General features: G+C 44.1%; 1 protein-coding gene across 1 annotated transcript in view; it reads right to left on the bottom strand.

Moving 5' to 3' along the window:
* The window catches only part of LOC116970330 (fibrillin-1-like), a gene marked incomplete at its 3' end in the record, with an annotated part of 39,261 nt that overhangs the window by 24,435 nt on the left and 208 nt on the right, over positions 1-14,618 (bottom strand). Inside the window, exons 2-7 of the mRNA XM_033016996.1 lie at positions 12,798-12,923; positions 12,434-12,559; positions 6,898-7,023; positions 6,318-6,443; positions 5,907-6,032; positions 4,347-4,472 (exon numbers count right to left, since the gene is read on the bottom strand). Of these exons, the coding sequence (XP_032872887.1) occupies positions 4,347-4,472; positions 5,907-6,032; positions 6,318-6,443; positions 6,898-7,023; positions 12,434-12,559; positions 12,798-12,923 (756 nt within the window). The remainder of the gene's footprint in view (positions 1-4,346; positions 4,473-5,906; positions 6,033-6,317; positions 6,444-6,897; positions 7,024-12,433; positions 12,560-12,797; positions 12,924-14,618) is intronic.

Genomic DNA, 14,618 nt, shown 5'->3' with positions numbered 1-14,618 from the left:
AAGGAGTGTTCCGTTCGCGGAAGGGGGAGAGACGGCACCAGGACCGCTCACGCTGCGGTCCACAGACAGAGCTGCACTGGTTTCCAGTCCAGAGGCACAGCGGGAGTCAGGCGCTTAAAAACGGACCATCAGATAAGTCTACTCTGAGGTCGGTTTTTCCTTGCAAAGGAGAGTTTTGCTTTGTTCCAACAGCTCATGAAAAAAGAACAGAACAAGAGTCTCCAAGAAGCCTGTCCCCAGCTCGGCTCCAGCAGACAGGCATCTCATCATTGGGGGACAGAGGGCGGTAGGACCGCTAACCCGGCGCTCCGCCATCCCCGACACCGAGCTGAGCCCAGTTCCGCTAGCGCCTGAGCAGCGGACTGGATGTCAAGACATCCGGCCGGTGGTACCCGATTCGTCGGACGGGGACGTCTCACCGCCCGCTTAGGGCAGAGACAGCTGCCTGAGCCTCATGGAGCGGCTCGTGGAGCATAAGCTCCAGCGAGACTTGCTTCGTGAGGAGCAGTTTCGCAGAGGGAGTTCAGGCACTCCCTCTACAATGCCTCGTGCACTGGCCATTGCTTCCTCCTCATCCGAGGACAGCTTTGGCGACCAGAGCTGGGCTGGCCAAGAAGAGGGGCACTGGCTGAACAACATCAGGAGTATGCTTTGAGGTACAGGATCAGGAAGAGCTGCTGGGTGTGGCCGCTATGTGGTTTCACCACGAGCAAGATGGCTTTCAGTCTTAACTGATGGCCAGCCTACTACCTGTCTTTTCCAAAAAACCTCTCCAAGACAGGTAGCCATGACGCATTGGTTTCATCACGCCTCCCCTAAATTGCATTTACTCAAAGTGCCCGCCATTATTGGGGGATACATTGAGCAGCACATTTTAACCCAAATATCTCAAAATTGCATTTGACACCCTGACGTCGGCTATCCATGTCCACCTGCTCATTCCAGAAGGGCAGGGTAGAATGGCAAAACACCTGACCCTACTGTTCAACTTCTGAAGGGAAGTCACAAACCTGCCCTCAATCTATGAAATTAACAGGACTGTGAGAACGCTGACCTCACAACCACAGATCCTGCTACCTGGCACTTACCAAACCAGTCCTAAAAAACTGGACAAAGTGTTCAAACTATTCGGCACAAGAGGGCAGAGTCTGGAATGAGCACCACACTAAACCAGACAGCAGTACCTCTACACGTCCACCAGGGGCATCTGCCTCATAGTACTGGTGAAAGCTCGGGGCCTGCATGCCAATCCCGTAAGCCTTTTAGGCCAGGGCCCACAGCAGGCCCCATAGAAAATGCGCCACCACCCAACAAACATCTTCCCTACAAGAACAAGGAACCAGAAACCGAAGAAAACAACAATGAAGACAGATAAGTATGGTTCCTACCATCACATAAAGGTGAAGGGTTGTACTAACAAGGGGTGGGTGAATCACGCCTGGTTAGGAAGCTATCACTCTTGGTAGTTATATACCAAAAAATATATTCAAGGGGAATAGAATTAATATCTTGCCACCAATTCAGCAAGCACCCCAAGGGGTCTACCTTCCCACGATGGTGAATGTCGCACCATCATTGATTAACCACTTGAGTGTTTCACCAGGTATACCCACTTATGGGATTTGTAACTTCTACCATGGATCCAAGGATACTTTATGGTAGACATCGACCTTGAAGATGCATACTATTCAGTACCTTTTCATATAAGTTTTCGGATATACAACAATTACCTGGATGGGGTAACCATAATGAGCATTGCCATTTTCATTCACTGCACATCTCGCGTGTGTATGTGACAAATAAACTTGATTTGAGTATTGAATTGGCATATAAGCCAAAGCTATTCCAGAATCAAACCAGCCCTGACACTTAAGAAACATTCCGTCATGGCATGTCTATATATTAACGACAGACTATCCTTGGATATAGCTTTATTAGCTGCATTAGCTACTAACTTATTTAGCGTGCTCTGCCATATATCCAGATATTTACGTTGACCATCCACAACATTGTCTATCTGGTATTCATTAAGACTATCAGTTATGGTAACATTTAACCACCAATCATCTACGTGGCAAAGCATCTGCATAGGAAGGATTATGTTTGTACACTTCCACCTGGTTTGAGTAACATCTCATGTGTTCTGATGTGTTACTGAGCTTGTAATAGTTAGTGCCAATGCGTGTTGACTTAAACGTGTTATACATTAAATTACTTAATTCTATTGAAGCATTGCTCAGTAATGCAACATTTTGCATGTGCGTTTATAAATTAACAACATCACAGTGGTGGCATATACCAAACCACTTGGGTGGAGAACATCGATATTAGGTGACAATTTATTAACAATTGGTAACCGTATGTCGTCAAACATGTTTGACCATCAGTAACTTACCTATTCAGGTGAGCTAAATGCTGTAAACAAACATTTAAACCAAAAATATTTGCTGAAATTATTAAGCAATATGGACACCAGATATAGATTTCCTTATATTCAATTAAATCGCCACGTACTAACCTACGTCGCATGAAACCAATCTCAAGGCAGCGGCGATGGATACATTCTCGCGTATTGAGGTGGGGAGGGGGATCTAATCTCTATGTTCTCCCTTCCTTCTACCTCTTCAATAGGTACTACGGCTTCATCAGTCGGGTACCATGCAAAATACAGTGGACTAAGTCCACAGGCATGGTTCCCAGTGGTCCTCGACATGGTCATTAAAAGAATTGTAGAATTGGGAAGACCACTGCTGTGCTTGGATCAGACAGCACTATCAACATGATGACAGCACTCCGTCGCATATCCACTAGGGAACATACCTGACGAACATCAAGAAATGGGAACTGTTCAAAAACAGGGACTACAACAAAAACCTGTACTGGAGTTCCTGGCAGGTCTTCACCACAATGAAGGAAATGTTCTGTCAGCCCACTCAACTTGGGAACCACGAAAACAGGGCAAAGGGTACACTCACTGGTGTACAGGAGAGGTATATTCAATCCATTCCCCAGAAATAGGTACACCCAAAATATCTTATTGATATGACATATCTTAGGGGATGATCACCAGCCAGGTCCCTCACCCTGGAACAGCCTACCCTGAAGATGGACATGCTGGAGGCCTTACCTCAATACAAAGAGCCAGTTCTTCCATCTACTGCGATTGGACAACATGGTTATAACACCAGATAGTGTCACATTTCCCATTCAAAGGCTGGCCAAACAGAACAGACCAGGAACATCAGGTCCAGTCATGGAATTCCGGGCATCCCCACCTGAACCATGTTTTATGTGTCATGACCCACTTAGAGATCTACATCGACACAATAAGCAATACCGAGGGAGAGGAAAAAGCCTTATGGGTCAGCCACAATAAACCTCATGGTCGGGTGACGAGCTAAACTATCTCTAGTGGCTCAAGCAGGTACTGGGAGTTGCTGGAGTAAATATTAACATGTATAAATCTTATTCCACCAGGACAGTTTCCACGTCATTGATTAAGAGGATGGACGAGCCTATGGACCACATCCTGGCTACAGCGGGGTGGTCTAGGGAGTATACGTTCCAAACTTTTATAACAAACCACTGACAGAACCTGTATCGTTTGCAGAAAAAGAGTCTGCAAATAATATATAATTTAAGCCCGGGGGAGCATTTTGGTCTTGTTATTGTTAATAACACCATTATTGTTTTACAAACAGATTCATGGTTGATTACGATAACATACTTCCTTCCTCGAATGACTTCGGCAGCGAGTGAAGTATAAACTGTTACACGGTTTGAAATCACAGAGCTTTAAAATCTTCACGTAGTCACTCACGTGACTCCGAAGTAAAATAGTAAGATTAAACGAGAATTTACCAGTTTGAAGTTTGATCTGTATTTTATGAGGTGTTACGATGAGGGATTACGTGCCCTCCGCTCCCACCCTCAATAATATGGGTCAAACTGATAACTGAGGTCTCCTTTTCTTTACTATGTTTATTTCAATAACTGTGTCTATCTGTGATTCCACACCGCTGCTTTGAAGTATGCCGCGCATGCGTGCTGAGCGGGTTCTTCACGTAATCCCTCATCGTAACTCCTCATAAAATACAGATCAAACTTCAAACTGGTAAGCTCGTTTAATCTTACTATTATCAGGGTAAATAATATACTTTGTTCCGGAAGGACAGCAGATGCTGCTTTACATAAAAAGAAACAAAGTGCTGGGAATATTGCACACAAAGCTTCCATCAGGCAGCATCTCTGGAGAACATGGATTGGAGAAGTTTCAGTCGGGAATATATTTGGTTTAACCGGGCCGTCAAATCTACATGACCAACAACCACATTAAATATTCCTACCATCACAGTGTGAAGAGTTGGTCACATTGGTACTGAAACCCGGGTCACAACTGCACACAAAGCTTCCATTTGTGTTGGTGCAGACTTGTTCACAGTTTGAGATGTTGGTTCCACATTCATCGATATCTGGAGGAAAACAAGTGATTAAAATATTAAATATTTGCACATTATTTGACTTTGCTGAAGTAATCATTCTCACTTAATATTCTGAACTAGACTAGTCTGCAGGACGTTGTTGTACAATGCCAACACTGGATATGGTGCTGACCCCCATAAAAATATTGCTTTGACTTTTTAAATTATTACAATGTGAGTGTACTGGCTTGCCTTCATATATGATTGAGATCAGAATGCCTTCATATTTACATATCCTTTGGAGAAATTGCATAAATATTGAAATATTCTCAATGGGGAGGATGAACAGCCAGAAGTTATGCACGTTGGAACAAAGGGCCTAGGTAGGAAGAGGGATGAGGTCTTGCTAAATGAATATAGAGAGTTTGGCAGGATTAAAAAGCAGGAAATACAGGGTAGTAGCTTCCAATTTAAGAGGATGGAATTAGACAGGACCTTTGCGGAATATAGAGAAAAGAGGAAATGACTCAAGCAGGTGTTTAGAATGACTAAATTGGACCACAAATGGTTTCTGGCAAAGGGATTAAACTAAATGGGGAGAAGGCAGGATAGAACTGCCTTCTATCCACAGATCTGATAGGACAGATGAATGCATGGCTCAGGAATTGGTGCAGGGGACATGGGTTCTGATTTATAGACCATTGAGATCTATTTTGGGGAGAACGCAGGAACTGGGTGCCGATTGTGGATGATCAGCCATGATCACATTGAATGGGTTAAAGAGCCGTATGGCCTACTCCTGCACCTCTTGTCCATTGTCTATTGTCTATTGTCTGAATCCCAAACCCATCAATGCCTACATTAAAAACAAGAGAGTAACAGTATCATGGATAAAGCAGGGAACATGTGCTCCAAGAAAATACCCTCTTGAAAGTGGCAACACAAGTAGATAGAGTGGTAAAGAAGGTACCGTACATGGTATGCTTGCTTTCACTGGTGGGTCTTTGAATATAAGAGTCACAAAGTTATGGTGCAGCATTGAAGGACATTTGTTAGGCTGCATTTGGAGTCTTGTGTGCAGCTCATGTTGGCCGAGTATACGAACAATGTGGAGGTATTAGAATGGGGAGTGAGGATGTTTACAACAATGATATACAGATTAGTGGGTAGTAGCTCCAGGAGAAGTTGGGTAGAATTGCATTGTTATTTCTGGCAGGGTGAAAGAAGACCTGATAGAATAAGGTAAAGTTACGAGAGGCATAGTTAGTACACAGTTAGTACCTTTTTCTTTGGATGGAAAATCAAAGACTAGAAGGCATTGCTTTAAAGGAAAAGGGACAAGATTGATGAAGATGTACGATGTACGTTTTTTTACATTGGTGAGGCTGATGAGTGCCTGGAATGTGCTCACGGGGAGGGTGAAAGATGCAGATATGATAGAGGCATTTCTGAGGATTTTGGATAGGCACATGGATATGCACCTACCGTCACAAATCGAAGGGTTGGTCAAATTAGTGCTGAAACCCGGAATACAACTGCACACAAAGCTTCCGATTGTGTTGGTGCAGATTTGTTGGCAGTATGAGATGTTGGTTCCACATTCATTGATATCTAGATGGAAAACAGATTGTGTTACATCGATAATTTATGTAACATTTAGTTTGCCAAGTGAATTTCTCACTCTTAATATCGTGATTAACTATAGACAATAGGATGTGTTTATATTACCGAAGCGGTTTCTATCAAATTTATTGTTTTGATGCTTTGAAACTTTACATCACATTGTAAAGGTGACTATTATAATTTATTTTACAGGGCGTCAAATCTACGTGGCCCAACAGCCATATTGAACATCGTTCACAATCTGTGAGAAACAAAGCTTTTGAACCTTCCTACCATCACAGAGTGAAGAGTTGATCACATTGGTGCTGAAACCTGGGTCACAACTGCACATGAAGCTTCCGTTTGTGTTGATGCAGACTTGTTCACAGTTTGAGGTGTTGGTTTTACATTCTTCAATATCTGGAGGAAAACAAGTGACCGAAATGTCAAAAACTTGCATGTTATTTGGGGAGGATGCTGAAGTACACATTGTCACTTAATATTCTGAACTAGAATAGTCCGCAGGATGTCGCTATACAATGTGCACAACCCTCTAATAAATATTGCTTTCAACTTATTGCGATGTGAGTATTCTGCCTTTGCTTTCATATATCATTGAGATCAGAGTCTTTATATTTACATGCCCTTTGATGAATCTAAGATGGACTGGGCAACCTGAAATGCAACAATAAATAGTGCTTGTGAAATCTGAGAGATCATCTGTTTTAAAACATCCTACCATCACAAAGGGAAGAGTCGGTCACATTGGTCATATTCAATATCTCTGTCTCACCTAGATTTTACAGGGCAGTTATACTATCACATTAAATATTTTTATTTAAATCTGTGAAACTATGTGTGCGAAAACACCTACCATCACAAAGTGAAGGGTTAGTCAAATTGATTCTGAAGCCTGGGCTACAACTGCACATGAAGCTTCCGATTGTGTTGGTGCAGTTTTGTTGACAGCTTGAGGTGTCGGTTACACACTCATTGATGTCTGGAAGAAAACAAGGGAATGTTTCAATCTCCTGTATTGCAATTGTGTTTGCCAATTGTATGCTGTCACATTCTGAACAGCAGTAGATTGCAGGCTGTCATCATACACAATATATAGAGCTACCCTTCTTCCTTTGTCGTTTGAAAACATAAGTATTTCAATGTGATCAAATCTTTGTCAAGAGTAACGTTGAGGGATTACGTGAAGACCCCGTCCAGTACGCATGCGTGTCAATCTTCAAAGCAGCGGTGTGAAATCACAGATAACAGTTATTGAACTGAACATAGTAAGATAAGAGAACCATAATACCAGTTGAACTTTATGATAGAGGGCTGGGAGCGGAGGGCACGTAATCCCTCAACGTTACTCCTCATAAAATAAAGATCAAACTTCAAACTGGTAAGTTCTCGTTTAATCTTACTATTTTACTTCGGAGTCACGTGAGTGACTACGTGAAGATTTTAAAGCTCTGTGATTTCATGCCGTGGAAACGAGTCCAGGCGTCATACACTGCATCAGTCGGCCAATGACGAGTGAACATTAAGAATGCATTCAGACATGACATTAATATAGACATGTTGATTTTATTAATGAATAATAGTGGCAATAGTAACCTCCCTCAACCTGGAGGAATTATAAACCATACCTAACATAGAGTTGGCAAATACCCCTGATCTGGCAATAGGTTTGGACAGATCAATAGTTTGACCATCCTGCAACCGCTAGGATGTGGTCCATCCCTGCTGCTGAGGTATAGCGGTCCTGGTGGAGTGAGACTCAATGCCAATGTACACTCCTGTATATGCCAGACCCATATAACCATCTGTAGAAGGTTCGTAGTGATTCCTTCTAACAAGATTTTATGTAACTAATAATATTGCTGTCAGTCTATAAGGCTCTTAGGAACCTTGACATACTGGTGTAAATGCGTGATCACATGCAACCCAAGGTCCATGGGATATGCAACATCTAGTTTGGTCTTATGTCCCTGTCTAATCTGCTTGATTAATCATAAACAAAACATGTTATTATAGCCCGCAGATATGATCATCCTATCCAGTGTAGCAATGACTGGACCCATAGCGCTGTACTCAGTGCCATGGCGTAATCACTGGTACGTGAGTATGACCATGGACAGGGATGTTGCTGGTGCCCATCGGTGAAGTGACATAGTACAATGTTAACAACCCATATCACTGCGTTCCTAAGCCTGGGAGGTTTTAAGCGGACGATACCTTCATATTCTGGATATCAGAGGGTGTGCCCGGACAGAGAGATTTATGTACTCCTCAGCCAAATGATGAGGAGGTACTTAAGGCACAGTAATGGAATAGTAACTTAATGTTATAATCCCATAAAACTGAATTTTAATGTGTCAGTCATCCGTGCCGAGTTAAACGTAAGGAAGCATAAACAATGCTTCCGATCTCCTATGCAGATTGCTGCTAATTGGTGCTATCCCTGCAATCTGTAGTGAGCACTCTTAACGCTTATGGTTTGACAACCCGAGCCGCAGAAACGATCTCTCAGAGTCTGTAAGTCTATGAATTGATTATATCATGTAGAGGATGGTTTCAACATCACAAATGAACCAGCATCTTTTTATCCGGAATTAACCATGTAAGGTTTTATGTTCATTCTTCGCCTCAGCAGGAGCCATAGGTATATAACCCAGGCAGGCACTATGAAAACCCGGAAGCGGGAATTATGCTGAATTTTGCAAGACCCGTCTATTAAGGCCAAATGGAGGAAGACATAAAAGAACATTCCTTCCTAGTGTAGCGAGAATGCACCCTTCGCCATTGTATGCCTCGTTCACTGTTGATTGAAACTGGATGCAAGCAAATCAATAGTTAGTGTTCTATCAATCCACATTGTCATTAAATACTTTGTGATCGCACATTCATTCTGGGTTGTCATTGATTTTGCATAATAATACACCAGTGCTAAATGCGGTTTGGTAAAATTATCACCGGATACTTTGATTTGATTGTACCTTTGTGATTAACATATACCACCACCAAAGTGTATCACCTTGGACTTGTGCATGCCGTATATGCATATCCACACACCCTATAATGCACAGAATGCACCTGGTGTCATTTTGCCAGTTGATACCATGACTGAACACTTGATAACTCATGCTAGTCCCATCTGCCTCCGTAACTATGGTAGATGGGTATTATGGTATTAGTAAATTACCCATCTTCGGGCAATAACATCAGTTTGGAAATGACTGAAGATTTACGGATAAGAGGTTTTAGTGGAGCAAAGCTGTCCATCATTGTGACTTTGATTGTTTCAGCTAAAAATAGCAGAGGTCTAATTTTTTGTCTCAGAGCTGATCCCAGACCAATAAATGGATGATTGTATCCCAATGATCAATAGTTTCTGTTGGTATCAACTTAATTTAAATTTAACTGGACGGGTGAGAACCAATTCTTCAAATATAGCTATGTGGCTGATAAGGCTAATTTAGTAAAATACAGTATGTTCAATATCATCCAGATTGGCCATGCTACTTATTTGTCAGCTCTGTGCAGCCGAAGCACTGATAGTAGTGATTTGGTAAATAATCTGGAAACTGGAGTTAGCCCATTTTGTAACGCCACTGAGTGTATCGTTGCCTCATCCAGTTAAATTTCAAATATCTTCAACCCTGTGAGCGGAAATGATCACATGGAAGTTATTCAGAAAAGTCTATACTGCACATGCGGGTTGAGGCTATTGACAATGATCAGTCCACATCCCATTCTTGTGAGCCTTGTCTTGAAAGGCAACTCCAACCATACCTGTCACTTTTGCGGGCTGGAAGAGTCTGTGTACCACGTGTACATGGAGTGCGTGAGGCTGCAGCCACTGTTTCAATACCTAAAGGGGCTGCTCCTTGCCTTCTGGCTGCATTTCTCACCCACCATCCTCATCTTTGGACACCCTGTGCGTAGGGGAGAGGGTAGGGCTGAAGATGTCCTGGTTGGGTTGCTCCTGGGCCTGGCCAAGCTGGCCATCCGCGAGTCACGGCGCCAGACGGTGGAGGGCTCTACCCGAGCCGGCTGCCTGCCCCTTTTCCGGGGATACGTCCGTGCCCGGGTGCGAATGGAAAGGGAATACGCCCTGTCTACGGGCACCCTGAGGGAGTTCCGGGACCGCTGGGCACCGAGGGGGGTTGAATGTATCCTTGACAAGGATTGCAATATAATTGTTTAGCTCGTCTTGTATTATGGTGGTGTTTTGTTTTATTGTATTGTCAATACTATTTTAATATGTGAATAAATATTTTTGATTTTAAAAAAAAAACAAAAAAAAACCATACCTGTGTGCAGTATAAACTAATCTAGTGTTATCCCAAACCAGTGTAAATATTCAAACCAGTTTAATATTACCAACTTGACAGGATGATTTGTATCCGTGACAGGAGACATCATCGATGAGGTTCCATACCTTTATCCAAATGGGAGGACTTATGCAACCCGACCCAGGAGCTGCCTCAAATATGTGTGCGTGATTTTACATCTGCTCCTGGGAGGTAGAGGAGCTCGAGTACGAGGTTGGCGCATCTTCCAGGAAGGCCATTCTGGGCTGTGGCCTATAAAAGACCTTTGTCCTGGTTGTACGGCCTTCAAGCTTTCACCAGCTTCAGTTCATCGTGGTTTGCTGGTGGGTGCGTAGGGGTGCGTAGGGGTGCGTAGGGGTGCTGCCGTCGAAGATGTGAGGTCTTGCGTGATGATGTGGCCTTCCTGAACCCGACAGCCACTCGTCGAGCTCCTGCTGCTGGTAGTGTTGTTCCTGCATCCCCTGTACACTTGTGGTTTCTTCAGCCAAACCCGTCTTCAGAGTCAGCCCAGAAGTGACTCCTAATGCTCCCCTCTGTCGAGGGAGATGCATTATGCAGCCCTCAATAAGGTGCTGCCATGGGCGTCCCAGGACCCCCTGGTGACTAGACTCCATATACAGGAGCATGTCACATAGGAGCTTCTGATCCATCAACTGCTCCATGCGGGATATGCGATCACATTTGCTCCCGCCGGCGGAGAGTCTTCACAGCCTGACTCGTCCGAGTCTTCGGCCTGTCCGACTTCTGCTTGGCTTTCCCACCAGTCTGAGGTGTCGATTCCGACTGTGCAGGTGACAGGTCGGAGACTGCTGATCAATAGCGATCCAGGTGCAGTCTACAGCTGCTGACTGCCCGCAATTCTGCGGTCCTCCGCAGTCAGTCTGGATGCGGTCCATTCCTGTAACATATTCTCACAAAATAGCACAAAATGACCTTCGAGTAAGGAATTTACCTGCATGTCCTTTATAAACCTTCTGCTGCGGGACAACGCTCCTCCCGAGCCTGGTCTCGTGGTCGTGGTTTGTTACAGCTGGGGTTCCTCTGTGGTCCTTGTAGAAACACTTCCATTGCGGGTTATTTCTCCCCCGAGCTTTTTCTCCGCAGTCCCTTATAACAGGGCTTCTCCACGGTGTTCTCCAGTCGGGGCTTTCTTCCCCCCCCCCCCCCCGATCTGGGTATCCCCGCAGTTACTGCAGCCGGGATATCCCCACGGTCCCTATCAAAGGGACAGCCGTGATTTACAAAGTCGGGGGGGGGGTTATCCTGCTTCGGGGGGGGGGGGGGTATATGAAGCCGCTGGTTTAACTGCCAGCAGCACAGTAGGTGACTTACTGCCGTCCGCTCCCCGCTTCCCGCGGTCTCCGGTGCGGCTGTCCAGGTGCCCCCGGCACCAATATGAAGCCGCTGGCTCCACTGCCAGCGGCTCGAAGGCGAATCCACCGCCATCCGCTCCCCGCTTCCCGCGGTCTCCCGAGCGGGTTCTCCACCGTTCACCCTGCCAGTCGTCACGCAATGCGATATACGATATGACACGCATGCGTACTGGACGGGGTCTTCACGTAGTCACTCACGTGACTCCGAAGTAAAATCAACGGTTCTGCTAGTGTATATCCCCGTTGGTGAAATAGGCAAAACCATTGGAAAAACATAGGTTTAATATTTATATTTCACCGAATACAGGGAGGGAGGGGGGGGGGAGGGAACTAGTGGAATTTTGATTTTCGTAAGATATGACAATTGACATTGATTTTTATAAATCTGCAGTAAAAAATTATCAAAGAAGACACCTTGTCTACATCTGCCCTTTACGTTCCAGGTTGGAGATAAGGGAGGAGGGAAAGTACCTGGGGAGGTGAAAGCATGGCTAGAGAGCAAAGAGAGTTAAGAAATTGTTGAAGGTTTGCTTTCTTTAAATATTTCTATTTTACCCATGGTTTAACATTTCTCCTGCTAGAAAAATAATCTCTGCAGCATGAAATCACAGGGAATGAAATGGTACACTTTTTCACTCAATGTTAACATGGCACACATCCTTTTTTCCCCATTGTGAGAAACATTGTATTTGAAAATTCCTACCATCACAATTGAAAGAGTTGATCACATTGGTGCTGAAGCCTGGGTCACAACTACATACGAAGCTTCCGATTGTGTTGTTGCAGATTTGTTGACAGTTCGAGGTGTTGGTTCCACATTCATCAATGTCTGGAGGAAATAGAATGAATGACATGTCAAACATTGCAACATTCAACATACAGCTTTCAACACCTTCTACAGGTAAAGTATCCATCATGCGACTATTCTGAGCAAAGGGAATTATATCCTTTTTCATTCATTAAGAGCAAAAGCTAAATATTAGGCCAACAAAGTTTTACAGCGCAGCAAGAACTGTCACTATTAAATATTATTCCACAACTCGAAACTGTGTGTGAAAATATCCTACCATCACAAAGCGAAGAGTTGGTCACATTGATGTTGAAGCCTGGGTCACAACTACACACAAAGTTTCCGATTGTATTGGTGCAAATTTGTTGACAGTTCGAGGTGTTGGTTGCACATTCATCGATGTCTGGAGGAAACAAGATAAATGGCATGTCAAACACTTGCAAAACGTTTGTCACTGCCACATAAAACTCTACCATTTGCAATCATAAGGTTCAAAAGAAGATACGCAATCCTACAACTGAAAACATTTATCCAATATTTATCCACTGAGGAGCAGTTTCGCAGAGGGAGTTCAGGCACTCCCTCCACAATGCCTCGTGCACTGGCCATTGCTTCCTCCTCATCCGAGGACAGCTTTGGCGACCAGAGCTGGGCTGGCCAAGAAGAGGGGCACTGGCTGAACAACATCGGGAGTATGCTTTGAGGTACAGGATCAGGAAGAGCTGCTGGGTGTGGCCGCTATGTGGTTTCACCACGAGCAAGATGGCTTTCAGTCTTAACTGATGGCCAGCCTACTACCTGTCTTTTCCAAAAAACCTCTCCAAGACAGGTAGCCATGACGCATTGGTTTCATCACGCCTCCCTTAAATTGCATTTACTCAAAGTGCCCGCCATTATTGGGGGATACATTGAGCAGCACATTTTAACCCAAATATCTCAAAATTGCATTTGATACCCTGACGTCGGCTATCCATGTCCACCTGCTCATTCCAGAAGGGCAGGGTAGTATGGCAAAACACCTGACCCTACTGTTCAACTTCTGAAGGGAAGTCACAAACCTGCCCTCAATCTATGAAATTAACAGGACTGTGAGAACGCTGACCTCACAACCACAGATCCTGCTACCTGGCACTTACCAAACCAGTCCTAAAAAACTGGACAAAGTGTTCAAACTATTCGGCACAAGAGGGCAGAGTCTGGAATGAGCACCACACTAAACCAGACAGCAGTACCTCTACGCGTCAACCAGGGGTATCTGCCTCATAGTACTGGTGAAAGCTCGGGGCCTGCATGCCAATCCCGTAAGCCTTTTAGGCCAGGGCCCACAGCAGGCCCCATAGAAAATGCGCCACCCTCCAACAAACATCTTCCCTACAAGAACAAGGAACCAGAAACCGAAGAAAACAACAATGAAGACAGATAAGTATGGTTCCTACCATTACATAAAGGTGAAGGGTTGTACTAACAAGGGGTGGGTGAATCACGCCTGGTTAGGAAGCTATCACTCTTGGTAGTTATATACCAAAAAATATATTCAAGGGGAATAGAATTAATATCTTGCCACCAATTCAGCAAGCACCCCAAGGGGTCTACCCTCCCACGATGGTGAATGTCGCACCATCATTGATTAACCACTTGAGTGTTTCACCAGGTATACCCACTTATGGGATTTGTAACTTCTACCATGGATCCAAGGATACTTTATGGTAGACATCGACCTTGAAGATGCATACTATTCAGTACCTTTTCATATAAGTTTTCGGATATACCACAATTACCTGGATGGGGTAACCATAATGAGCATTGCCATTTTCATTCACTGCACATCTCGCGTGTGTATGTGACAAATAAACTTGATTTGAGTATTGAATTGGCATATAAGCCGAAGCTATTCCAGAATCAAACCAGCCCTGACACTTAAGAAACATTCCGTCATGGCATGTCTATATATTAACGACAGACTATCCTTGGTTATAGCTTTATTAGCTGCATTAGCTACTAACTTATTTAGCGTGCTCTGCCATATATCCAGATATTAACGTTGACCATCCACAACATTGTCTATCTGGTATTCATTAAGACTATCAGTTATGGTAAC

The sequence above is a fragment of the Amblyraja radiata genome, unplaced genomic scaffold (assembly GCF_010909765.2).
Source record: "Amblyraja radiata isolate CabotCenter1 unplaced genomic scaffold, sAmbRad1.1.pri scaffold_75x_ctg1, whole genome shotgun sequence".
Taxonomy (NCBI): Eukaryota; Metazoa; Chordata; class Chondrichthyes; order Rajiformes; family Rajidae; genus Amblyraja; species Amblyraja radiata.
Note: the sequence above shows the minus strand (reverse complement) of the source record. Positions and strands in the feature narration are given on the sequence as shown.